The 26,583-nt window shown below is 35.6% G+C and overlaps 1 protein-coding gene across 1 annotated transcript in view; it reads right to left on the minus strand.

The window, feature by feature from the left end:
• Positions 1-13,298: 13,298 nt before the first annotated feature.
• LOC136034511 (uncharacterized) overlaps positions 13,299-26,583 on the minus strand; it is a 36,844-nt gene continuing 23,559 nt past the window's right edge. Inside the window, exons 4-7 of the mRNA XM_065715733.1 lie at positions 21,153-21,857; positions 17,226-17,416; positions 16,121-16,257; positions 13,299-13,458 (exon numbers count right to left, since the gene is read on the minus strand). Coding sequence (XP_065571805.1) covers positions 13,455-13,458; positions 16,121-16,257; positions 17,226-17,416; positions 21,153-21,857 — 1,037 coding nt within the window. The 3' untranslated portion in view covers positions 13,299-13,454. The remainder of the gene's footprint in view (positions 13,459-16,120; positions 16,258-17,225; positions 17,417-21,152; positions 21,858-26,583) is intronic.

Here is a 26,583-nt window from a genome sequence, read left to right on the forward strand (position 1 = left end):
CATTACTGTTTTGCTTTCATAAAAGCTGGGTGGAACGTTCAGGCATATCATATTTTTTCAAATATACTAGGATTGTTAAGACATTCGACCATTGCCATTGAGTTTAAAGTAATTTGATGCCCTTCGTGTTTTTGGGCCCCTTATGTAAAGCTGAAACTATGAATAGGAAATAATCACAAAATATATCATTTTTGTTTGACATAAATGAACTTTATTGCAGTTGAGCTTTATTATATTTCTACAGGAAGCTCGATAATAGCACACTCATAGGAATAAATGAAAATAAATAAGTATATATATATAGTGTATATATATAAGTATATATATATATAAGTATATATATATATAAGTATATATATAAGTATATATATAAGTATATATATAAGTATATATATATATATATATATATATATATATATATATATATATATATATATATATATATATATATATATATATATATATATATATAAATAAGTTGTCTGTCTGTGTGTCTGTCTGTCTGTCAGGTGACGTCATGTTTCTGTGTCGACTGACGTCATGAAGTTAGTTGTCGTCATTTTTGCTATGACGGTGACGTCATTAACGGTATTTAAGACATTTGTTCACGGAAAAATGTTTAATTGTAAAATGACTGAAGAACCTACAATGGCAACAGCCGAGGAAGCTGCTCAAAGAGTTTATGCCAAAAAACTTGCTGCTGATAGAGAAAGTAAGAAAAGAAAGCGTTCCGAGGAATCACAAGAACAGCAAGAAAACAGGCTTGCGGCTAAAGAACGCAAAACCGCGCAGTTAGATGAAAATCCACCTGGACAGCGAGAGTCAAAACATATCAAAACTGAAAATGATAGCGATGATGATTGGGTTTGGGATTTTGACTTGGATAAGGTCATCAATGCCTACCAGATTTAAGTTAAAAAAACAAAGGTTCGTCGATATGTACTTCATAGTGACGCTGAAAAATAAAGAAGAAAAAGAAAACTGAAAAAAGAAAAAAGGTAAAAAACTAAAAAAAAACTAAAAAGAAAAAACACTCAAAGAGAAATTACAGACCGGGACACAAATGACGACCGAGACAGAGGGAATATAAGTGACGACCGGGAACCTCAAAGAGAAATTACACACTGGGACACCCAGACACAAATCACGACCGGGACACAGGGAATATAAATGACGACCGGGACACAGGGACACAACTACAACGGGGACGCCGGGGGCACAGGCAGGATATATAAATGACGACCGGGACACAGGGATTGTTCGAATAGAAATTACAGACCGGGACACCGGGACACAAATGACGACCGGGGCACCGGGACACAGGGAATATAAATGACGACCGGGACACTCAAAGAGAAATTACAAACTGGGACACCGGGACACAAATGACGACCGGGACACAGGGAATATAAATGACGACCAGGACACAGGGACACATCATTAGAATAATGAGGTATAGATCTGAATACGGATTGTTTTTCCCATGGACAATTATATGTTGCATGTTCAAGAGTCAGTAAACCTGACAATCTATTTATATGCACAGACAATGGGACAGCGAAGAATGTTGTATATTCGCATGTTTTACGTAGTTAAAAACATATATTTATATCTATCTCTATTCACAGATGGGACACAGGGACACAACTACAATGGCGCGTAACTAATATGGCGCGTAACGACTTACGCGCGCGGGGGGGCTTGGGGGGGGCGCGAAGCGCCCCACCAACTAGGTGTTGGGGTGGCGCGAAGCGCCACCCCAACAGCTAGTATATATATATATATATAATAAATTTGATGAAAAAATATTACATTTCTGATTGGATTAAAACAAATACTGATTATAAGGTCAAAAGATAGAAAACACATTGAAAGATTGTGTTTTGGTTATTACCAGGGGTCTGAAACTTGATTTTATTTCTTTGTGTCCGTTGAACATTTTTCTCGACTACCTCGTCACTTTCCAAAAGTATTGAAACACAGAAATTTTTTGTGCTAGTCTTTTTTTAACGTTGCTTCAACCCATAACTGGTGCAAACTCTGTTTTAACAGTATTCCTAATATTTTTATGTAAAACTAGCTGTTGGGGTGGCGCTTCGCGCCACCCCAACACCTAGTTGGTGGGGCGCTTCGCGCCCCCCCAAGCCCCCCCGCGCGCGTAAGTCGTTACGCGCCATATTAGTTACGCGCCATTGTAGTTGTGTCCCTGTGTCCCACCTGCGAATATAGATAGATTTATATATGTGTTTCAAACTACGTAAAAATTGCGAATATACAACATTCTTGGCTTTCCCATTGTCTGTCCATATACAAAGCCGTATGTACTAATAATGACGTCATATGCAAACGCTCTTTTTACAAACAAACAAACATGCGTACACACAACTCGTTTTTATATAGATAGATAGATAGATAGATACAATACAAATTAACTACGTAAAACTTGTGAATATACAACAGTCTTCGCTGTCCCATTGTCTGTGCGTATAAATAGATTGTCAGGTTTACCGACCCTCAAAGATGCAACATACAATTGTACATTGGTAAAGCAATCTGTATTAAGATCTCTACCGCATTTTTCTAGTGATTGCCCTTGAGCTTTGTTGATGGTGGTTGCAAATGCTAATCGAATTGGGAATTGCAATCTTTTAAATTGAAAAAGCAGATCCGTTGGAATCATGGGAATGCGAGGAATAAGAACAGCCTCACCCTCATATGGCCTCTATTAGGTTTTCCATTGTTTTTTTTACGGCAAGTCGCGTGCCATTGCAAAGCTTTGGTGGGTTGATATTTCTTAAAAGTATTATTGGTACGCCTATTTTTAGTTGTAGCACGTGTGGTGGAAACCCTGAAGGATCTATGGAATTTAAAAATTCAGATGGATAATTAACCGCTTCATTTGGTTCCAAAATACAAATTAACTGCGTAAAACTTGCGAATATACAACATTCTTCGCTGTCCAATTGTCGCTGCATATAAATAGATTGTCAGGTTTACCGACCCTCGAACATGCAACGTACAATTGTCCATGGGAAAAACAATCAGTATTAAGATCTATACCACATTTTTCTAATGATTGACCTTGAGCTTTGTTAATGGTGATTGCAAATGCTAATCGAATTGGGAATTGCAATCTTTTAAATTGAAAAGGCAGATCCGTTGGAATCATGGGAATGCGAGGAATAAGAACAGCCTCACCCTCAAAAGGCCCTGTCAAGATTGTGGCCTCTATTAGGTTTTCCATTGTTTTTTTTACGGCAAGTCGAGTGCCATTGCAAAGCTTTGGTGGGTTTATATTTCTTAAAAGTATTAAAACAATATTGTTGATTTCGTGGACGTCTATATTTTTGGGTGCGAGAATCGCTCTTTCACTTAGCCATTTATTATTTTTAGAATTTTTTAGAATATTCGGAAATACTTTTTCAATCAATTCATTTTTGGACGTCACTAAATTACAGAAATCAGCAGGTAGTTGTATACGTCCTGAAATTGAGTCTACTGGGAGCTTTCCGTTTCCCATTGCCAGCAATTGATCTGAAAATGTTTGACCAGAGTCATCGTTTTGCAATCGGACACGCATATTTGTAGTTAATTTTAATGTTTTTACGTGTGCCCATAAATTAGAATTTTTCAGGCAAGCATTCATTTCGTCTGCAGGAGTTGATCTAGTTATTATAGGTAATGTTTGCCTGAAATCTCCCGCAAGCAATATTAAGGTGCTGCCAAAGGGTTTCGACTTCCCTCGCAAATCTTTCAAGCATTGATCCAGAGCCTCGAGCGATTTTTTGTGTGCCATTGTGCACTCATCCCAAATAATAAGTTTGCATTGCTGCAATACTTTACCCATCCCAGATGATTTGGAAATATTGCACGTGGGAGTTTCTGTAGAATGCAAGTTCAGAGGCAATTTCAAAGCGGAATGAGCAGTTCTTCCACCAGGCAGCAATGTTGCGGCTATTCCGGACGACGCAATTGCCAACGCTATATCATTTTTTGATCGAATTGATGCCAGAATCAGTTTTATCACAAACGTTTTACCAGTACCTCCTGGCGCATCCAAAAAGAAAATTTCTCCAACGTTGTTATCGACACAATGCATTATCGTATCATAAATGTCTTTTTGTTCCGACGTTAACTTGGAAATGTTATTTTGTACATACGACAATAGATCACTCGTACTGTAACTTTGTTCACGATCCAATTCTACACATGTCGAAACAGCAGCGATACGGTTAGGTGAAGGCATTCCCAAATCCTGAAGAGGTTTGTTTGCCATACTTACGCACAAATCTTCTATAACAACTAAAGTGTACTTATAAATTTCTGATGTAAAATCAAAAGTCATATCTGACGTCTCTAACTGTTTTCGATGAAGTATATCTTCGGACATTTTTGACTTATATTTTTCCCATAACTCTGTAGGAGCTGATGGAGAGCAAGTTGTTAAAATGATGCCAAACAATGCACGAATTTGACTTGGGGTTGACGTTTCACACGCGTCATTGATGCAGTTATCCCAGTGTTGGTCATTCTCCAATAAATTCAGAGCTTGGCATGCACTACGGTAAGTGTCATGTATAGTACCATTTACAGTCCTCAAATACTCAAAGGATGTCGGACCGGGTACATTCACCAAAAGCAGGCGTAGAAAGAAGCATTCATGTTGATTGGGGTGAACGGTGTAGAGTCTTCCTATCGTGGTATCTTTGAAGATGGTAGGTTGGCCGTCGACTGACTTACCCTGTTTTCGACGTTCAAATACTTTATTTTTAGTATTCCACGTGTAATACGAAGGCACTTCAGTATACAGCAGTTTTTTTGCAAAAGAATCATTTTTGCAAAGCGAAAAAAAAGCTGTTAATGTTGTATCCGGTGGATTCAGGACTCTTTGTTGCACGTTGGTTTCCGTGAAATAAACACGTTGACCATTCTGTAAATGTACCGCTAAGTGAACAACAGCTGGACTACGTTCATGTATCGGAAAAGAAAGAATTCGCCAAACAGCTTCATTACTGCTTATGTATCTTCCAGCCTGATATTCTACGATTTCATCGAAATCTTTGATTTCGGACTGCAAGCCAAAAACTGCCATGTCACTGCCTTTGTTGACGTATTTACATATGTATTTGATTGCCTTTACGGAGTTACAGTATTCAACGTTTATGTGTGCATTAAATGTTTTTGATAATAATGGAAAATATGGAACAACCCACTGGCTATCTACTTCGATGGTGGTACCGTTACGCTTCTTTATTATTGCTGTTTTACCGCCATCTTCAGTAGATCTTCTTCTATATTGTGGGTAACCATCATTGCCAGTAATTGTGTTGGGTACTAAAAGTCGAGGATATTGCTTTGTGCACCTTCCTTTGGCCATGCATGGTGAATTTTCGTTCAGTGCACCGCAAGGTCAATGTATCATATTTTTTACAATAATATCATGTAACCCCTTATCGACATTTTTATCAGGTATTTCAGCGGAAATCACATCATCAATTTCGTTCGAAGTAATTTTTTTATGTAGCCAGATTAGTATATGTGCGTGTGGCAAACCTCGTTTTTGCCATTCCACTGAGTACATCCAGCATCGCACTGACCCAAACACTTCATGTTTTACAAGGTAGTTTATCAGTGATTTCAACTTTTGCCGGAAGACACGTGCCGTAATGTCATGCCTATGAACCGCCGATTGTCCTTGAAGTAAAAGCTGCAGTATCTCGTCCCAAGATTGATTACATGTAAATGTAATAAATAAATCTGGACGACCATAGAGACGAACATACGCAATAGCATCTTGAGCATATTCATGCATATGACGGGGACTGCCAGCATATGACGAAGGTAAAATTGTTAATCTTCCAACGTTTGTGGTATTACCGTCATTTATAACTGCATCTCGCAAATGAATGTATTGTTCAGAGCGGAGCTTGGTCTGATTCAGGCGGATATATAGCAAACGTTCTGATTCAATTTTAGCATACATATCCACGACAAATTGGTGAAACAATTCACGGCATTTTAAAATATAATTTTCTTCATCCTGCCGAATCATTAGTCTATAGGAATAATAATGCATTGCACTGCATTTCTTATTCATTTCTTTGTTAGTGGCTGGATTCATCAATTTAATATTAAAGTGATAGCCGTCGGCTCCATCCCAAAAAATGATAGGATATTGTAGGGCATCGTAGCATTGATGAGTTTCAGCAATTCTTAACAACTGAGCGTTTCGCTTATGAAGAATAATATCTCGAGGTAAAAACTGATCACCGACCATAACGATTGCCACTTCGTCGATAGTCGGAGCATTGTATCTACGCACATGTTGGCCAGGAGGCGTTTCGTCAGCGGAAATAACAATTTTATGCGTATCAGTAGGCATCAAATCGATGGCTGTTTTGAACAGACGCACTAAATTATTATTTTCGTGGAAGAGATGTTGCAATTGGGAAACGATTGTCCTTTCAACGTTGGGAGAAATTTCGCAACGTGCATTCAATTCAGAATTTCTATCACTGATGAAGTACAATTGTAAAAATTTATGATTCTCGCCTGAGAATGGTAGAAGGGACCCTGCTTTATGATAAATTTGCCCTTTTACTTTGAAAGTAGACATAAATTGACCTGGATTTTCGATTTGGGCTCCAAACGACGTCATTTGGAAACATGAGTTGTATTGTCTGATTTTTGACAAAAAACGCTTAGATTCTGACGTAGTTCCAGTAAGGAAAGTCTTCAATGGCTCTGGTGGTGCAGCCAATAGAGGAAGTTTAACTTTTCCTGAGACGCAACACATTCCCATTGTTTCACCATTGAATTTCAAGGCCTTGCAATAGGGACAAATTTTAGACATTGTCCCGATTTGAACACATCTACTCAAGCTATAATCATCGACTGGGTTGTACCTGAATGCCAGGCGATAATTTTCAGGTTGCTCTGATTCCTCGGCACGCTTTCTTTTCTTACTTTCTCTATCAGCAGCAAGCCTGATTTCTTGCTGTTCTTGTGATTCCTCGGCACGCTTTCTTTTCTTACTTTCTCTATCAGCAGCAAGCCTGATTTATTGCTGTTCTTGTAATTCCTCGGCACGCCTTCTTTTTTCACATTCTCTTTTAGCAGCAAGTCTGCTTCCGCGTTGCTCTGGTAGTTCCTCGGCATGCTTTCTGTTCTTTCTTTCTCTATCAGCCTCAAGCCTGTTTCCCTGCTGTTCTTTTGATTCCTCGGCACGCCTTCTTTTTTCACTTTCTCTTTTAGCAGCAAGTCTGCTTTCGCGTTGCTCTGGTAGTTCCTCGGCACGCTTTCTTTTCTGACTTTCTCTATCAGCAGCAAGTTTTTTGGCATAGACTCTTTGAGCATCTTCATCAGTCATTGTAAACTTAAACATTAATAGATTTCTACGTGAACATATGTCTTATATAACTTGAATGACGTCACCGTCAAAGCAAAAATGACGGCAACTAATTTCATGACGTCAGCCGACATAGAAACATGACGTCACCTGACAACTAATTTCATGACGTCAGCCGACACAGAAACATGACGTCACCTGATCCACAGATCCACAGGAGCCCCAATGTCCCCACTCCCCCGTTTTTTTGAACTTTTGAACAGACACAGCCGTGCAGGCAAGAAATACACACAAACAAACAGGCAAAAATACACAGAGACAGATAAAATTGGCTTATTTAAGGGAAATGTTTGGTTTAACATGATAGGAAAGAGCTTGAATGAAGGAATGCACCCTGGAAAACCTTCATTGATTTTGATTATTGAAGGTCATTATTAACAGGATCATATTAGAATTGGACATGGTATACAGTAAATGTGGTTGACATAAGCAATTGAGCTGATTCATTAACAAATGGTTTTGTCACTTGTATATCATTTGAAGGGGACCACAGGACAGCAGGATATTAAATTAAGAAAAATCGCAGACTTAAATCAAAGATTTGTCATGCAACTGGCTTGTTTTAAGAAAATGTTTAATGTTACCTACAAAAAAGAAGCTTGGATCAAGGAATGTGCCCTGAAAATCCTTCTTTGATTTTCATATTTGAAGGTGTTACCAACAGGTTCCCATTAGAATGGCACATGCTATGCGGGTAATGAGGTTGACATAGGCAATTGAAATGATTTATTAACAAATGGTTTTATCAGTTGTATATCATTTGAAGGGGGCCATAGGACAGGAGGACCTAAAATTGAGAAAAATTGCAGACTTAAATCAAGGATTTTTTCTGCAGCTGGCTTGTTTTAAGGAAATTTTTAATGTTACATGCTAGAAAGCAGCTTGAATCGAGGAATGTATCCTGAAAATCCTTCTTTGATTTTGAAATTTGAAGGTATTATTAAAAGGTTCATATTAGGATTGGACCTCACTTGCGTATGCAGCCTGTTCCAAGCCAGGATGAAGGGGGAGGATTGAGCTGTAGGCTTACGACCCACTCCTGTAAAAAAACCGAAGGAACAGAAACATATATTGAGAATAGCCTCGGATCTGATTGTTTTTTATGACAACGGCATGCCCCCGAGAAAGATTTTTAACAGCGAAAAATTCCTTCAAATTTGGCTCAAACAATGTCCCAGTTGTCTAAGACAGAACAAGTTTTGAAAGAAATGAGCCAGTACAATCTAGAAATCCTCGCCCTGTCCAAGGTACGACGGCCTGGTTCAGGCATCGAAAAGTTGCCAAGTGGACACAGCATCATATTCTTTGGACCAGGGTCGAGGAGACAACACGGAGTTGCCCTTATGATGACGAGAAAAACCAATCTATCCTTTTTAAAGAGGCAACCGGTTTCATCCAGAATTCTTACCGCTAGGTTTTCCAGACAGCATGCAAAACTGTCTGTGGTGGTCTGTTACACACCAACATGCGAAGCAAGCGATGATGTAAAAGAAGAATTTTATGGAACCCTGCAATAAGTAGCCAGTGATATACCTAGACACGACATAGCTTGTTTTGTCGGTGATTTCAAAGCAAAAATTGGCGACGACTGCGAATATTGCCCCAGTCTATGGGTTGCCATGGCCTCGGTAACTGGGACGAAAATGGTGAGCTTCTAATCGATTTTGCGCTCTCGAATGACCTAGTTATTAGTGAGAGTTTGTTCCAACACCGTGATATCCACAAATATTCCTGGACCTCTTCAGATGGCGTCACCAGAAGTCAGATCAATCACTGCCTAGTGAGTCGCTAATGGCGCACTAGCCCCATGGCCGTAAATTCACAGAGAGGACATAATGTAGAGTCAGATCACAACCTGATGATTGCCAAATTTAGAGACAAACTGAAGAAAAATGTTAAACAAGTACCCTATCCATAGTCTCCTTTTGACTCGGGCAAACTATTACATAGCACAGTGAAAAGAAACTTCGTGATTCGACTTTTTAACACATTTGAATCACTTTCCTTACCAGAAAATTCAGACCAAGAAGAAGTGTGAGAAGCCACGAAAAACTTCTTCCATAAGGCAGCAACAGAAATACTGGGGTACAAGAAACACCTTAAAGACCAATGGATCTCTGACTGAACTTGAAATCTCAAAAGGAAGAGATAAAACAAACCCTTCTTCAAAGCCAAACACCAGGCCGTTTAATCTTGAAAAACGCACGCTACCGCGAAGTAGACAAAGCCATAAATAAAAGTGCAAGGAATGACCACGGAGCCCTGATCGAGAACAAAGCCAAACTTGCTGAGGAGCCAGCCAAGAAAGTAAATTATAGAACCCTATATTACATCACAAGTGGCATCGTTGGAAAGAAGCGTACCGTCCACGGCCCAGTTCGAGACCCATCTGGTGTACTCGTGACCGAACCAGCAGTATTGAATGAGTTACGGGCCTCCCACTTCGAAAATCTCCTTAATAGGCCACCATCCGATGAGCCACCCGACATTCCCGCAACACCATCCTTCACCCTAAACATTAGTGTTGATCCACCAAGTGCTGTAGAGATTCAAGCTGCTGTCAAGAGATTCAAGAATGGTAAATCCCCAGGAGAAGCCCGTATATCAGCGGAGATGATAAAAGTCTCAGTTGCAGAACTAATAACATTCTAGACCGCCTTCTTCGCTACAATATGGGAAAAGGAAAAGGTACCAGTTAACTGGAAGCGCAGCATACTTATACACCTATTCAAAAAGGGTGATACCAATGTCCCAGAAAACTGGCGAGTAATAAGGTTGCTTTAGGTTCCCGGTAAACTACTGTTTCTTGCCACTCTGAAGAAGATTCAAAATGAGTTCGAAAAGCACCTAAGGAACGAGCAATACTGGTTCCGCCCGAGCCGCTCTTGTGCCGACCCTATTTTTATTTTGCAAGTCCTCACTGAGGAAAGTCGCAAACGGTGCTCAAAGCTTTACATAAGCGAAGATATTAGCAAGTATACTAAAATTTATCAATCACACGACGATATATTGACTAGAGTTGATGACAAAGGACTATAGCAAAAATACCTTAAAAGCGACAAAAGAAGATATCAATGCAGAAAATAGAAGGATTAAAACGTTGCAAACCCAAAAAACGGTGCAGATGCAGTTAATTTTTCGACGTTATCGTTATACTCGAAGGGTCTTATGCAGTTGTCTGATCGTTTAGACAATTTTGAAAATGTTATAATAAATATACTTGAAAAAGATCCTGATGAATCATTTCAAAAGAGAATGAAAGGAAGGTTGAAGTAAAATAAATAATATTAGATTTTTATCTATAAAAACAATTCTCTAATAAATGGAAGAGTATACAATTATTTTTCAGAATTTCAAAACAAAAAATTAAAACGTGTTTGGATGCAAAATAAAAATGTAATGTGCGAGTGACACATACAAAAGTGAATGAACGAGAACCTATTAAAACTATTACCTCATAAAAGACAGTTGACTAAGATAGAAAAATATAAAAATGAAAATAAGGGATGTGGTATTGATTTATCCTACAAACAACTACTTCAAAATCATCCAAGATTACCGTTCTTATCTCTTCTCGATAAATTTGAAATCGATAAAAATTTGACTTTATTGAATTCACAATTCATTTATCTCCTCTACAAAAAGTAAAAATAAACTGATACTTTACGAAAAAAAAATTAACGAATTCGAATAGAAAATATTATTGTTGGTAAACAGCCTGTTAAACTATTGCTTAAAAGGAAACAAATGGAACAAAGTAAGCAATGGAAAATAAAGAATAAACAGGTATAAATATAATTATATCATATCATCAACTGATTCAAAATGGCGGCTTACTTTCATTTTTAATACCATTAGCAGCTGAACTATATAATCATATAATCGAACTATTAGGAAAGAAGATGTAGACATTGGAATGGAATAGACGACTAAAGGAATACAAGGTGTTACAACTAAATGTGAAAGGAAAATCGTTAACATTCTTAATTTTAAATGTGAAATGTTGATCTATTTGCACCTAAGCGTTTTGATTTTAAAGCAGCTGATCTTAAAAAGAAATTTGAAAAAAACAGATAAAGATATGACTTTAAAGGCTATAGAAAGGAAAGGGAAAGATAATAACTATTATTTAGATATTGATATCGAACTACCCACTAAATATTAAATTAAATTAATTATAATATTTTATCAGTAGTATAGGAAAGATGGAGCATAATTAAACTCTTATTTCACAAGACTCGTTTTGATCTCAAAGCTGAGGATGGAAATTGTAAAAATGTTGAAAATTTTGATCTAAAATAGTTTGAACTCAATTGAAGATGGGGTAAACTGAGGGGGTGATCTAGGTGGGGCCTAGAACCCGTGTTCATATTGTGAGAAAATGTAAAAATGAGACCTTGTTTGATTTCCAAGGACCTGTTTTCATTTGTAATGTAGGCATGGAAAATGTTCAGAATGTGCAATATTTTGTGTTAAAATGATGTAAAATGGACTGAAAATGATATAAATTGATGGGGTGATCTAGGTGAGGCAGAATCGAAAATTACTAGACTACTAACTGACGAAACCATTTGTTAGTAAATCATTTCACTTGACTATGTCAACCACATTACCAGTATACCATGTCCAGTTTTAATATGAACCTGCTAATAATCTCTTCAAATTTCAAAATCGAAGACAGACTTTAAGGGTACATTCCTTGATTCTAGCCTCTTTCTAGCATGTAAACATTTCCTTAAAACAAGCCAATTTCATGACAAATTCTTGATTTAAGTCTGCAAATTTTTCTAAATTATTTCTCCTACTGTCCTATGGTCCCCTTCAAATGATTTACAGCTGACAAATTCATTTGTTAATAATCATTTCAATTACCTATATCAACCTCATTACCAGCATACCAGGTCCAATTCTAATAAGAACCTGTTAATAATACTTTCAAATTTCAAATCAACGAAGCATTTTCAGTTTTGATATTTTTTAAAACCTTTTTGACATTTTAATAATTTTTAGCTCAACCCAAGTGAGATTTTAAAATATTAACAAATCCAACTTCCCGTGCACTCTGTTTGAGTTGTTAATGGCTTGGTTGAACGTAACTGCAGTGATTCATGTCACCGCAACTGATTAATTCTGTCATATAATTTCTGTTGTTGTTTGTGTACTTTATTAAAAAAGAAAGTTACTTTATTTCTAGAAATATCTTCTGTCCTGAATTTCATTTGGATCAAAAAGAAGAAATGAAATTCTGCCGTCTATTTATGGAATAAACAGTCGAATTATCAAGAATATGTGGTTGAGCCTACTACAGTAGCAAAAAGTCGTATGCTCTCCATTAATAGTTTTTGACATATCTAAAACCCCACAAGCTAAACCACTCTTCATGACCCCACCTTCACGCATACACACTGACAAATTTTTCCAATGGAAAAACAAGTAGCAACTGAAACTATGGCTCTGACGGTCTGGGAACTTGCGTGCTATGAAATGTGTGTCATGTTTGGAGAACATTTCGCTACTGGTATATACTTTTACTGTGCTACTGCTATTCCTAGCTATCTGAGCCTGCTCAACCAACATTTAGAAAATTATTTGCTGTTTTCCATCCTGGATTGAAGTTAGGGATGCTATGATTAGTCATATTCTTGTCAATAAATCGAAATTAAGAGGTTGAACGAAAACCCATTTTCTCATAGGTATTTTGATGGAGGTATAAAAGGTGGAGGTGTTACTTGAGATCAACCAACGAAAAATCCTTGTACCAGCACAAATATTTCTGAGAGTAATATTAATGGGTAGACTTTCAGAGCTAAGTTATACCATCCAAAATACTGAAGTAAAATACTAACCTAAACTGATAAATATTCTTTATTATTAAAGGACGAGTTGCATGAACAATTAAATACAAACTTTATTTATATACTCGCTATATATTAACAGTACAATAACTTAGTTACAAAAACTTTAACGATTAAAGAGCTCGCCACTGTCGTTTACTTAACACTGTCATCAAAAGTGTATGTTGGGTACAGGGGAATTCTGAAGTGAATTAGCTGAAATATTATAATTTGTCAATTAATATAATTAATTAAAATATACTATAATTTGTCGAAGTATAATTTGTCAAACAATATGCAGCTAATACTTGATTTTTTGAATGCCCTGCCACTGGACTTAGAAACTCGAAGCGAAGTTAATCCTATTCCTGTTCTGAGGGAAGAACCAAATTAACTCAAGACAGATAAAATGCAAAGGCAATTTTTTATCTGTGTACAGGTCTATTGAGACTTTTTATGATCTCAAGCAAAGGAGAAATATCTAATAAAAATAAATCGTAAATAACATTTTGAGTTAAAACATACTAGAAAATATGAATAAATGAATTTTAGGACAGCGAAAATACAAAAATTAAATACGACACGTGACTTTAATCTCTGAGGATTAACTTAGTTTTAATGCTCGGTTTTACAGCACTCCTCAGCAGGAATGCTTAAACCTTATGAAAAAATATATTTATAAGCGACATCTAAGTTTTTCTAAAAGGAAAAAAAAATCAAACTTTAAAAAGGAAGGTATTTGACAGCATAATGTTCAAGCGGCAACCCTGGTGTGAAAGCCTAGCTTAAGCATCACTTAGCTTTTGACAAGATATGAACTAAAATAAGCGTGAACCAAAAAGGGTATACACGCATACAACCCCCTAAGAAGCATCTCTGATATTCCTAAAATAGAATTTGTGTGGCACCTAGGCCAAACTCTGGCAAAAACAAAGCAAAAATAAGCAGATATTTTGTGAATGTTTTTTTCATGAAAAGTAAAAAAAAATAGAAGGCACTCATTTTCTTATAATGAACATAGATACTATTGAAACAAAATTTGGTCATATGGCTATATTAAAGAACTAGGTTCGTTTTGATTCCGAATGGTAACTACTTCCGTCTCTGAAACAAAATATTAGCTAAAGCTATCAATTTGAATAATACGTTGTTTTATATTTTCCTGTCCATTAATAGCTCCAAATTTTGAGTTAATGCCAATTTCAAAAAATGCATAAAATTAATTCCAAGAGCAGAAAAAGCTAATTAAAATGGTTGCAGTTTGGTCATTAGTCTGTACAACGTCAATTAAGATGGTTGTTGGCACAATGTCAACCATAACGAAAGTGAAAACCCAATGTAGCTAAAAGTGTCCCGTTTTTACGATACAATGTTTTATATTTCCCCAATCGTCTTCCATTATTACCTCCGAATTCTGATTTGATGCTAATTTCCAAAAATGCGAGAAATTAATTTGAAGAGCAGAAAAAGCTAATTAAAATAGTTGCAGACTGATCATAAGTCTGTACAATGTCAATTAATGAAGTTTTCCGACAGACGTTTTCGAGTTTCTAAGCTATATTATGAATCAAGCAATAAGGACTCTTTTAGCCATTCATGAATATCCTGAGCAAGGCCATATCCAGGGGAAAGTTAAGGGGTTTGACCCCCCTCAAAATGCTTGTCTGACTCGTATAAACGTTTTGATGCGTTTTAAGATTCTATTCTTTTTACCTAGTTTTACCCTATTAGCCGTCCTTTTACTTCTGAGGAAAACCTGGGACTCGTTGTTTCTTTTGATGTTCCAGAAAAAGAGTGAAAATAGGCCAGTCTTCGGGTTCACCAAGAAATGCTAATATTTATCAAACTAATATGGTTAGTAAAGAAATGCAAGTAAAATCCTTGACATGTATTTTAGCACTAAGATATTACTGAAAGTTTCAATTCCAATCAAACAGACACTCAAGATTTTCATGGTGGTTAAATTTAGATTGTTAAAATAGATTAAAAACTACTAAAAACGTAGGTTCCAGCTTTTGATAGAATATAAATGCGGTCCACACTTTCAGTCGCTAATAAAACATTGATTGTTACGAAAAAAAAGGTAAAGAATACAGCATTGGACTTTACAGTCCTTACCACCGGTGTTGATATCCGTTTCTTGGGCCTTCAGCCAGGAAATGCAACGGGGGGCTGAGGGCAAACGGGGGGCTGACCCATGGAAAGTTCCAGTGCGCTTATTAATAATATATGTACAACAACACAAAAATAGACATTTTCCCCTCCCCCAGTGGGTTCCAGAAAGAAGGCCAAAATTCAAGCACTATGTCAAAACTTGACACCAATTGAAACTTGAACTTGACACCAATGAACTATGTCAAAAATTTAGACACATAGGCATTCTACTTTGCATTCAAGTTGTATTAGTAACAGTCAAATTTATATTTAAAAGGGTGTGAGGATTTTTGTCTTATCCTCATTCCTTTGTATTACCCTGACAAGAAACCGACGATAATTGAATTGAATATTCTTTACTAGCCTATCCAAACATAATAATATATTTGTATATAACAACATATTGATGAAAGGCATGCTTAGGTGTCAGGATTTGCTACTCGGAATTGAGTCCTTTACTTTACCATAAAAACAATGTCGTCTCACCCCAAACAAACAACATTTGTGCTTCTACTATAAAACCAGATATAGAACGTACACACACGCTATGAACAACAATTTTTCTTCTTTTTTTCTAAAAATGAAAATCGTAACACATGGCAATTTCCCTTTTGCGTAGCTTAAGCATCAGCGCCGTTAGTCACCATTGCGCGTGGTTTTCTATTCTTTCTCACTTTATTTAAATGCATCGTTGTTTCACATAATATAGAAAACCACAACCTACGGAATTTTCAATGGACCAGCATTATTTCTTGAAATACTTTCGCCAAGATGAAGCATCGAATGAGCTATGTCCTCGTCAATCTCTTCTCCTTCTTCTCCAAGGTCAACTTCTTCACTTTCAAAATGAGGGTGTCGCCTCTAAAAGAACAAGAAAGATACCAGTGTTAAAATAGTTTTAGAAGCAAGACAATAATTGACAGAGAAAGATAGAGAGAGAGAGAGAGAGTAAGGGACAGAAGGAAGATAGCGTGTGTGGAACAGAATATGACGAAGGACAGATATATCCGAGAGTAACTTATGCATAAGATAAATATACAAGCTTGGTTTAATAGTAAAAACATTCGAGTGACATTTTTTTTTTAATTTGTGCGTTTTATAAAGAGTCAAAAATAGGTGAGTCCCCATTTATATGAAGAGGAATGCTAAAATATCTTAATTGGCGAAATCGGAGCACAAATCGGAAAATCATGATATTTATTATCCCATTCGAAAGTGATCCATCAAAAGCGAAAAATACATGGATCGTTGCCATGTGACCTAGTGTTGGTATTTTATTATTATTTTTTTTTTTTTTTTAATTCCTCATAATCCGCGCCAACGCCATTTGATTTAAACAGGGTGTTCAAAAAATATTCCTCGTTTGACATGGAACATATATGCATACGAGACGCCTCTAAGTCCAACCCAGGAGGTGGGGGTCCGTGAAACTTTCATTGGGGAACAAAGGATGCTAAAGGGGAGAGGGGAAAACGTACAAAATGGCATTTCCAGGCCACTGATTTTCAAAAAGTCTCGCATTTGTTGGCATATCTTCATTTGACAACATTGGCAATTCTTCAAATTCGCTATTGATCAATCGCTAATTCATGAGAATTTAGAGGGAGGAAGGGTGGGATGTATGTTTCAGAATCTAAGATTCTGAAAATGACATATTTGTCATTTTTTCAAAGAAATACCAAAAAGGCATTCCTAAATGAAAATGCCCTTGAAAAGTTTTTTTTTTTTCAAATAACTTGGGTGGGGTGCAAGAAAAACTAGGGAGCATATGCCCCCCCTCTCTCAATTAATATCACTGCACCTCTTATTGCATATATTATTTTACTTACTCCTTCTCCATGTTGCATAGGTATTTCAGTTCCTTCCTCCATAACAATTTCAGGTTGCATGTCTTGTACAACAATTTCATGATGGATTTCTTGCTGATCTGACTGATAAACTGCATGACTCTTCTCAAATATATTTTGCTGTTCATAAATAATCTGATGAGAAGGACCATTTAAATCCACTGATTCTAGAGCTGAAGAAAAGAAAAGTATGAAATAGAGCATATCCTTGGATACTGTGATTTTTTAAGCATTTCGCAATTTTAGTGAAATTCAAATTTAAACATAATTTTCACTTTTCCGAAACATATTTGAATGTACAATATACGGTACAAATTGGGCCAGTAGCCCCATCTTAGCCCTAACTCCATAGCCAATTTTTTGGCAGAAAGCGATACATGTTCCTCCTTTTTACACCGAAACCATGTAAGGATAAGCATTATCGAACAAGGTCACTCAAAGCTACGGCCTGAATTGGCGTAAGAACAAGATGAATCCTGACTCACTGCAAAATCCAAAACGAGCCAAATCCGAAACAAGGCCTGGCAAAAGTTTTAAATTTTTATGGATTATAGCTGGAGTAGGCGGGTACAATAGTTGACATTCTTCACCTTTTTCGAGCGTTCCCTAGCTGGGGAACACTGAAGCCTGCTGGAGCCTAAGTGTTAAGGGATCAGCGCTCTATTTTCTAGGAAAAATCTCTTTGGGTTTAGGTTCCTGTCTATCAATTTTCAACTAAACCTTATAAGTAAGAAATAACAAAAGCTTGTTTAAAGACAGTAGAACAGAAATCTTCTTTATAAACACCTAGAAATGCTATAAACACAACTATTACGCACATTAACAGTTACAACAAAACAGAACATGAAAACATTCTTTGTAAAAAGCACGAAACAGGATACCTCTATATTCAACAGTGACTACAGTACACGGGTTAACTTCACCGCCACACAAGACCAAAAATCACGCAGACTTATGGCATTGTTCCTCCTCCCCCCTCAAATGGGTTTCAACATCGTACAAGTATATAGATGCTTTACCAGCAGCTGCAAACACACTGATGAATACTGACGTTTCTGGTTCTCAATTAGTCCTAGGGTGGAGACGACGTAAACCGCACTTTTGGATTCCCTTATTCACGCCCCTATATTGTTCTGAGCTGAAAAGAGTGGGCTTCAATTCAATGCTTCTATCATTCAGCCACTAAGGAATATATACTCGAGTCTAAATATCAGCAAAAGCATCCCTGAATCCAATAAGAGTCCTCGTGTTACTCATAGACAAAGTCAAGTTCGTACAGAAACCAAAAAGTCACTTCTCTTATTTTAGTTAAAAAATTGTGTTACAGAAGAACAGGTAAAACACCACAAATCTTGTATTGCTCATGGCATCAAAATATCTTTCCATACAATACAATGATGATAAACTGAACTTAAGTGAGGCTACTGATCGTTTTTCCGGTTTTTTTTTTACAATGTGATGAGTGTTCCATTCAGAAAAAGCATCAGTTTTTCTTTATATTGCCATGGCGATTATTCACAACAGGACTTATCCCTTTACATCTACATTACTACGGCAGTTGACTCTAGCCATACATAGGCCTCCCTTTCGACACCTCATCAGCTACGCTCGCAGTCACCCCGCCACTCTTTACAACACTATCGTGTTGCCTCATTTCTTCTGTATCATGCCTTTCTAGAAGATACTCACTGACACTGATAAATAAAAAAATTATGTCTCCTTTCAGCATTTTGCAATTTCAGCATCAGCATTTATCCTGCAGCACATATCTTCTTTATCATATCTTCTTTATCATGCCTTTCATGAAGATAATTACTGAGAAAGAAAACAAAAAGTACGTGTCTTCTTTCAGCATGAACAGCTATCCTGCAGCATCAGCCTAATATCCTTTTTATCATGCCTTTCTGGAAAATACTCACTGAAACTGATAAATCAAAAGTCGGTGTATTTTTTCAGCAGATATCCTTCGCAATTTCGGAACTTTATTAAAAACATAAAAGAAAAAAGGAGGTTATCCATGGATTAGTATTCTACTTCGAACTGAATTGGATTTTTTTTTTTTGCAATAGGCAGGCCTTATGTGTCTTTGTTGCTTTTTTTATGTAAACCCCCCTTTTTATTTTTCTATTTTTTTATTTTTTTCTCATTTATTATTTAATCTTTGCTATGCTATTGTAGACGGGCTTTATACCCATAAATAAACAAAGTCCACAAACAACGGCTGATCAAGAATTCCATCCAAATATTCAAAGTTTGCCTTAAATCTAAATCGCAATCCAAAATTTTAATTCTTCAGCAGAAACGACAGAAATCTGAACGACAAAACCGACAATTAGTTGGAAAAACTTTTCCACAAAGCTTTCTCAACCAAAAGCAAATAGAGATATTAAAACCGAAAACAGGCAGAAATAAAGTCATTTAATAAGTCGAATTCCAATGAACAAAAATTACTTTGAATTAATAAGTCAAATCGAAGACTAACAGAAATAAAAATGAATGATTATTTAAGCTTAAAACGAAAAGAAATTACCACGAATAAGTAAATACCCCAAAAAACAAACAGAGATTACCATAAACACGAGTCGGGCTAAAGACTAGAGAATCATTTGTGTTTTAGTGAAAATAACATTTTTTTTCTGAACAGTTTCATTCTTTAGTGGTATCACAACAGCAAAATAATAAATGTGAATTATCGATTGCTAAAAACTTAACAAATCCTGTAGTAGCTCACAAAATTTGGGGTATTTGTACCTAAAATCTACTTTTTCTGAATGCTAAAAAGTATGTATAAACATGACTGTACATACCATACTACACAGAGAAGGGAAATGAAACAAGGGAGAGTCAACTCCACCACCTAACAGTCCTTGAGGATTCCTCTCCCTCCTAGAAACCATAAAGCTATCAACCCCCACTCCTTGCATCATGTTGAATTTTGCATACACAAACCTTAATGATAAATGAGTAAATTCAATGTAGGAATTTTCACAAAAAAAAAAAAAAAAACACTAAAATTCTGATCATTACATCTGACCATTAAGACCATTAAGGGGGGTTGAAAGTTTAACTTCCTCCCCTGAAATGTTTGTTCCACTCGTAAAAAACGTAAAAAAAATGCATTAAAAATTTTTATGATGTGTTTCTTACAGTTTTTGTGTATCCCTCCTCAAGAAACAAAACCCTCCTCCCCCCGCCCAAAAAAAATCCTGGATAAGATGTAATTTTAAGGTCAGCACTGAGTTTATAGACACATAGCCCCCTCCCCCCGAGATAGGGCCAGATGTAACCCTGAAGTTTCTTGATTATATGGCTTTTTCCTCTAGAGTACTTTATTATACATATTTCTCATAAGCAGAGTACCTTAACTCTCAAAAATTATAGTTTTCACTATCTTGAAAAAGGGGATTAGATTATGAAAATGAGACAGAGTCTATAGACTTGTCCTAGGAAGGCATTTTGAAGCATGTACTTGGCTTATTTTTGTCACTATTTAAGAAAATAACTCTAAATCAATATACTTGGACCCAATAAAACCCTGTCAATCAGTGTCAATCATCACTCAATCAGTGATAACTGATTGATAACAATCCGTTGTCAACTTAATGATAACTGAGTAAATACATGGAGGGATTTTCTAAAAAAAAAAAAAAAAAAAAAAAAAAAAAACACTAAGATTCATTATATCATTATAGCTGACTATTAAGACGTTAAAAACTCATTTAATCACAAAAAGACGTTAAAAAATCGATCACTGATCTTTAAAAAATTCGTTAAGACGTTAACGCTGTCTTCTAAGAATAATGGCTATTACTACATTCTTCTTACAATCTTCAAAAAAAATCATGTTGTTTTACATAAAGTCAATCCTTCTTATTACATTTTATAACAAAACGACAAAAATATACTTACACAGATCCTGCTCCACTAAGTTTTTCCCGTGATGATCAACTGGAAATTTCTTCAGTTTTACTACCAACTTTTTGTTATTTTTCTTTAGTTCATTTTGTAGCATATTCTTTAACGCAGAATTCTGGTTTTCAAGATTTCGAATTCGCACTTGGGCTTTCGAAGTTGGCAATGCACTTTCAGCATCATCAGCTGCTGCCTTGTACGAACGCAGCATATCTAATTGTGCTTGCATCGTTGTAATTGTCTTTCGGCACATTCTATGTGACTTCTCAACATCCCTCAAAATAGTAATTTCTCTTCTCAATTCTCGTTGCGTATTTTCGTGCTTTTTAACTGTCAAATTCAATGACACAACTTTTTGCTTTAAAGCTAATATCTCCTGACCTGGTGCATTGCCTACAAATTTCCCAGAAGAATCAATTCCATTCTCCTGAAGCATTTTGGCATAGTGCTTAACTAAATCCTTTTGAGTTTCAAGTTCCTTTTTTAATTCATCCACTTCATTTGGTTGCTGCAAGAATTTCAATGGGTCACCTTTGCCTTCTAGGCTGAAGGGCTTTCCATTTGGATAAATCGAGCCAATAGTTCGTTTGTGATTGGTATCTGCTTTATTTTCGGGATCAACTGGAACAGGTACATCCATAGGCCAATAAATAATCCTTCTTCCCTGAATGTCTTGTTTGGGTAAGTATTCATGAGGGAAATCTGAAAAAAAAGAAGCTTATTATAATTTTGGATCTTTGGCTGTTTTACCTTGATGATGGGAACCATGTATGGATAAACCTTCATTCAAGTAACTGTCTATGGTAGCATCAACAGAGAAAGTATCTCTTTCAGTTTTTTATTTACCTTCTACAATTTTACAGGTATTTTTTATTCTTATTTTCTACTATATATATTTCATAAAAGCTATACATTCATACGTATATATGCACTAGTATACACGAATCTCTATACTCTGGTCCCTCAGGCCTTGAACCATCACTAGTGACAATCTCGAGCCTTTAGCTTTGGCAAATATAGCTTGACACCACCTCCCTCCACCCACTTCGCACGACAACTCGGTCCTTTAACCCTTATATGCTTATTAATGCTATCACCATTTCTGCCTTTGTTTATAGTATCAAAAAAAAACACAGGGCTTGAAAGGTAGGATTACGGATCTACTTTGGTCCGCCAATCCTACACCTTGAATCCTTGTACAATCTGGTTCAAATAAAATGAAGCTTGCCTTCCTTAAAGCTAATAGGCTGTTGCTGGGGGCTGAGGTTTTTGGAGGAGCTACTGTGGCTCTCTAATCATACAGAATGCAGCTAATATGTAAGATTAAAGTTCAGGCAGGGTGCCAACATGATGCTGGAGCCAACATCAAACCATCAAATGTGACTTTTTTCTATGAGAGTAAACTAAGTCACGACTTTAAAATAAACCCCGTACTCTCAAACAAGGATAAGACCCGTGGTCATATGCCCAATATTTTGTTTCATGTATAATCTCAAGATTTCCTGAAGAAAATAGTGTGTTTTGGAGGCTTCTTTAAACTGAATAAATTCGATTTGTAACAGATTCAAATCCGGCGTTCTTTTTAGATACCCTTTTATTCTTTTAGGTATTTTATAGCCTATCACCGTTCTCATGGGTCCAAAATCATTATTTATCCATTTTAACGTTTTTGGCTTGATTAGTTTAGCTGAAAATTCAAAGGAAGGATAGATAAACAATCCAAATAAAGAAAAAAAAAATATTTATCATAAAATATGCAGTTAGACATAGCTAACCCCCCCCCCCCCCACTCTTAACTGAAAGCCGTAAAAGAAACGGCAGATAAGTTTTGTTTCAGAAAATGAGCACTAAGCAGCAACAAAAACTGAAAAGTGAAAAAAAAATAACATATACCATACGAATTGTGTTTTTACAAAGCTACGCCGAGATTCAGACCCATCTACAATAAGACTTATCTTAGATTCTATCGCTACTTAAAAGGGGACCCAACTTGAATTTATTTGAATATTCTTTAAATTAACTGCGGCGAGCTTATCAATCTTTGGTAGCATAGAAAAAAGGGACATGAATTTAAACTGGAGATCTATGGTGAAAATTATCTATCTGAACTTGTTCCAAGTAGCCAATCAGATAAATCTTACTATAAATGGCACCTCATAAACCTTGGTGTTACACATATCTAACTATGAACATACCTTTAATAAAAACCAAATTAGACTACGCAATTTACATTGCAAACAGGTACTATTCCCATTTGTTATGATTTAATATTAATTTATCGTTTAAACCAACATATTACATATTACGTAATACTTACTACATATTTTTTCTCAGTTGAATTTTTATATTTATTGACGAATGTGTGATAAAAATTTAAATAGCTCAGTCTCTTTTAATTCATCTTTTTTCAAACAGATGTTGAAATCCATTCTTCCCCACATTTTAAAATTTTAAGTATTAGACAAAAGAAACATGTACAAACATACAAAATTAAGGAAGAGAAATTTCATAACAATCTAAGCTTAGCTAAAAGGAATAAATATTCACAAAAAAATACAAAGTCACAACTCCAAGTCCAAGGCACAAATCAAAAGAAACACAAATTATATAAGTAAAATAAAAGTTTTTGTCTCAACAAAGTAAAGATAAATGACTATGTCAAAGGATTTAAAAAGGGAAAAATTATGACTAGCGAAACCTGCTTTTCCTTACTAACATAAAAAGATGAAATTCACCTTCTAGTTAAGACGTCAAAGATTGAAAAAATAAACACAAAAAAAATTGCATTTTTTACATTTCGTTTCATTTCAAACAACAATTTTTTATGGCCTATTCATAAAGAGAATTTACCCAATACCAAAATTCAACACAAACTAATTAACTTTGATTTGTTTTTTTTATTTTGCAGAATTCGTGGAACTTAGAGTTTGATATGTCACTGTTCAACCATTTCTCTAGGTTTTCATTGTTTATCGGGCAAATTCTTTAAGATTCCAAAGAGAATACACCACAATTTCAAACTTGCACAAAACAATTTTCAAATTTAAAATCCGGGTTCACAAGGGTTAAACAATTATTTTCTGGGCAAACTTTCTTTACTAATGCAAAGATAAGCAATTGAGTTTAAAGAAAGAAACTTTCAGAGGTTTTCAATTTGATCTGATCCCTGTAAGTTTCAGTTGCTGGATTTATTACTTTCTTCTTAGAATCTAGAGATTCTAACAGGTTTCTTTTTCTTTAAGGTTCCTTCTTGCATAGGATTCCACACTTTTCCGAATAATAAAATTTAAATGATTTTTAGTGTAATGTCACATCTACTTATTAAAATAATTAGCTATAAAAAAATTGCTATGATTTATGAATTTTTTTTTTGTCGAATGTGTGACCTTGTTGTGTAGGGGCTCGAAAAGCAAAACGTTGTTTGCGTATTAGTTTTATAATGTAGACAATAAATTGTGTCTTCTTTCTATTACCTTTTGCTTGCTTTTTTTGTAAGCTTCCAGAATGCAATTTTTATAATAATAATAATAATAATAATAATAATAGTTCAATGCAAAAGCCAACGAAAGCCTCTTACAATTCTCCACGAAACGAAAAACTAGAAAACATAGAAGTTCATGAAGATTATCAAGTACTTTCTTGAATGAATCCACATCTAGGTTATCTACTACTGATGAGGGCAGACTATTCCACTCGCTGACGGCCCAGTTGGAGAAGGCCCATCTTCTGGTGTCTTTGAAGAAGCATCTACCTTGTAGTTTAAGTTGACGGCCATGCAGACAAAATGTATCATAAAAGGTTCATCTGTAGAACTGTAAGCTAAAGTTGGTAATTGAAGCTTCTGGAGTTGTTCTTCATAAGGGAGGTGAGATAAAGTTGCGCAAAATGTTGTCGTATACCAAAATTATTTCTTAAAAGAAGGGAGTGGGATGGCCTCCCACAACCCTTCTACCCAGCATTTCTATATTTCTTTGTTCTTTATGTTTTTGCTGTTGTTTTTTGAAACCAAGCTAATTTTTGCTATTATTATTATAACAAGGGTATTATTATTGTTCTTTTTGATGTCCAACTATTTATATACCCAAATTCACGAGCCCTGCTCTCCATTGGGGGTTATTGTTTTTTTTTTTTCAGTTTTAAGTGATTTAGAAAAAACAGTATAAACTGTTTTCTGTGTAGTGTTCTAAGTACATTGAAACAAGTAAGAGAAATGAGGGTAGGTACAATAATTACAGGTCGAAATTAGTCCCAAAGGGCATGGATACTAATCCACACTAACCAATAAGAGAGACAACTAAAGCATAATGTATAACTGCTCATCAGAATTGAAATACTTCCAAAAAACCTTAACTTTTAACATAAATGTTTAATTTCAATTCATAGGCTATTCATAAAATTCATAGCTGGCATAAGTCTATAAAGGTCAATTTTTTGGATTCATTTTTTTTCTGATATTCTAAAATTTTCCGATATTTACAAAATTATTTCGTTCTTTATAGTTTTCTGAATTACAATGGTTGAATCTAAGTTATTCTACAAAGCATAGACAAGCTAAATAAAAACTATGAAACATACCTGCCATGCCCTTTTGGCAAACATGGAATAGTTCTTTTATGTTTGGTTCAATTTAAAACAAAAGAAAAGAGGAAACTAAAAGTAATATCTTTATAGTTTTTTATAATTAACAATGATTTCATTTGATAAAGCTAGATAGCATTAGCTGCTTTTTCTCAGTTTTCTCCTTTATCCGTTTCCCGCACCCTTTTCTTATCCATTCCGTTCTCATTTTCTTGCATTATCTGCTTATTAACTTCGAAAACCTATAGCACCCTTATCCATTTTCTGTGTCCTTTCCCTTATCCAGCACCATATCATTTCCTGTACTTTTTGTTTATTATTTTTAATTAAGCAAAAGCACCCTTATCTGCTTCCTGTAACCATTCACTTATCAGTTTCTGGTACTCTTTCCTTATTTCCTTTGAGAAAGCTACAGCACCCTTATCTGTTTCCTGTTCTCTTTGCTATTTCCTTTGAGTAAGCTACAGTATCCTTATCTGCTTCTTTATCAATTTCCTGTACTCTTTGTTTACTTACTTTGAGTAAGCTACAGCACCTTTATGTTTCCTGTATCCTTTCCCATAGCATTTTCCTGTACTGTTTGTTTATTTCGATTTAAGTAAGCAAAAGTACCCTTATTCGTTTCCTATAACCATTCTCTTATCATTTTCCTGTACTCTTTGTTTATTTCCTTTGAGTAAGCTATAGCATCCTTTTCTGTATCCTTTTCCTTATCCACCACCATATCATTTTTCCTGTACTTTTTGTTTATTCTTTTTAATTAAGCAAAAGCACCATTGTCTGCTTCCTGTAACCATTCACTCATTAGTTCCCAGTACTTTTTCCTTATTTCCTTTGAGAAAGCTACATC

Source organism: Artemia franciscana, chromosome 13 (genome assembly GCF_032884065.1).
Source record: "Artemia franciscana chromosome 13, ASM3288406v1, whole genome shotgun sequence".
Taxonomy (NCBI): domain Eukaryota; kingdom Metazoa; phylum Arthropoda; class Branchiopoda; order Anostraca; family Artemiidae; genus Artemia; species Artemia franciscana.